Raw genomic sequence first — 863 nt, 5'->3', positions numbered from 1 at the left:
CGGGGCGCCCGGCGCGCCCGGGGCTGTGGAGCTCCCCCGCCCCGCCCCCAGAAAGCACAGGCGCCCCCGGAATCCCTGCGCGACCCCTTCGATTGATGGGAAGACGGCGAACGCGTGCAGCGCGCTCCCTGCGCCGCAGCACCTGCCCGCGACCCGCCCTCCACGGAGAGCGGGGCTCTCGCCCACGCCAGGGCGCCTGTCCGCGCGCGCGGCGGCTCCGGGGTCTGGTGAGGCGTTGGGCGTTTGTGCGCATGGCCCATGGCCGAGCCTGGCAGCTTTGGCTGTCTGAGCTGGGACCCGGAAGGTGGAAGGATGGGAAGGCAGGAGCAGGCACCGCCGGGTCACTCCGACACCCAGCGCCTAGCCGCACAGCAGGCAAACGGCCCGGACCGTGCGCCCCTGCCCGGCCAAGCCTCTGCGGGGTCAGCAGCAGGAGAGTCCGGCGTGCTTCCAGCCTGAGGCCAGGCATAGGGTGGGCGCCCAGCACGCAGGTGGCATGGGGAGGGGGAGGCCCCTGCATCCCCGACCTGGCCTCCCGCGACCGGTGGCCCCGGCCTGCCTGCTGCTTAGTCACCTGTTCCTTGGCCATGGAAGGTTTCTATTTGTGGCTTTGCAGCCCTCCCTCCCCGGCCCCACACGGATAAGGCCTCAGATGCCTGGAGTCCTCTGCCTGAGAGATGGACCAGTCCTCATCCCGTGGCCAGGTCCACAGCCGGCTCATCAAGGCTTGTTGAACTGGATGAAGGAGAATTGATCTTCTGTCCCCGAACACCCTGGGACAGCCACCTGTCCCCGGGGCAGCGGGGCCGCGGCTCCTCTCTGAGCTTTTCTGTAGAAGCATGCCCGTGCGGGACAGGCGCGGG

The 863-nt window shown here is 70.0% G+C and overlaps 1 protein-coding gene across 1 annotated transcript in view; it reads right to left on the bottom strand.

Annotated features, from left to right (window-relative positions):
• Nucleotides 1–589, bottom strand: part of LOC106002120 (zinc finger protein SNAI3-like) — a gene marked incomplete at its 3' end in the record, with an annotated part of 5,286 nt that extends 4,697 nt beyond the window's left edge. The window contains exon 1 of the mRNA XM_013037044.1: nucleotides 187–589. Coding sequence (XP_012892498.1) covers nucleotides 187–589 — 403 coding nt within the window. The remainder of the gene's footprint in view (nucleotides 1–186) is intronic.
• Between the last annotated feature and the right edge of the window lie 274 nt (nucleotides 590–863).

Source organism: Dipodomys ordii, unplaced genomic scaffold (genome assembly GCF_000151885.1).
Source record: "Dipodomys ordii isolate 6190 unplaced genomic scaffold, Dord_2.0 Scaffold3446, whole genome shotgun sequence".
Lineage (NCBI taxonomy): Eukaryota > Metazoa > Chordata > Mammalia > Rodentia > Heteromyidae > Dipodomys > Dipodomys ordii.
Note: the sequence above shows the minus strand (reverse complement) of the source record. Positions and strands in the feature narration are given on the sequence as shown.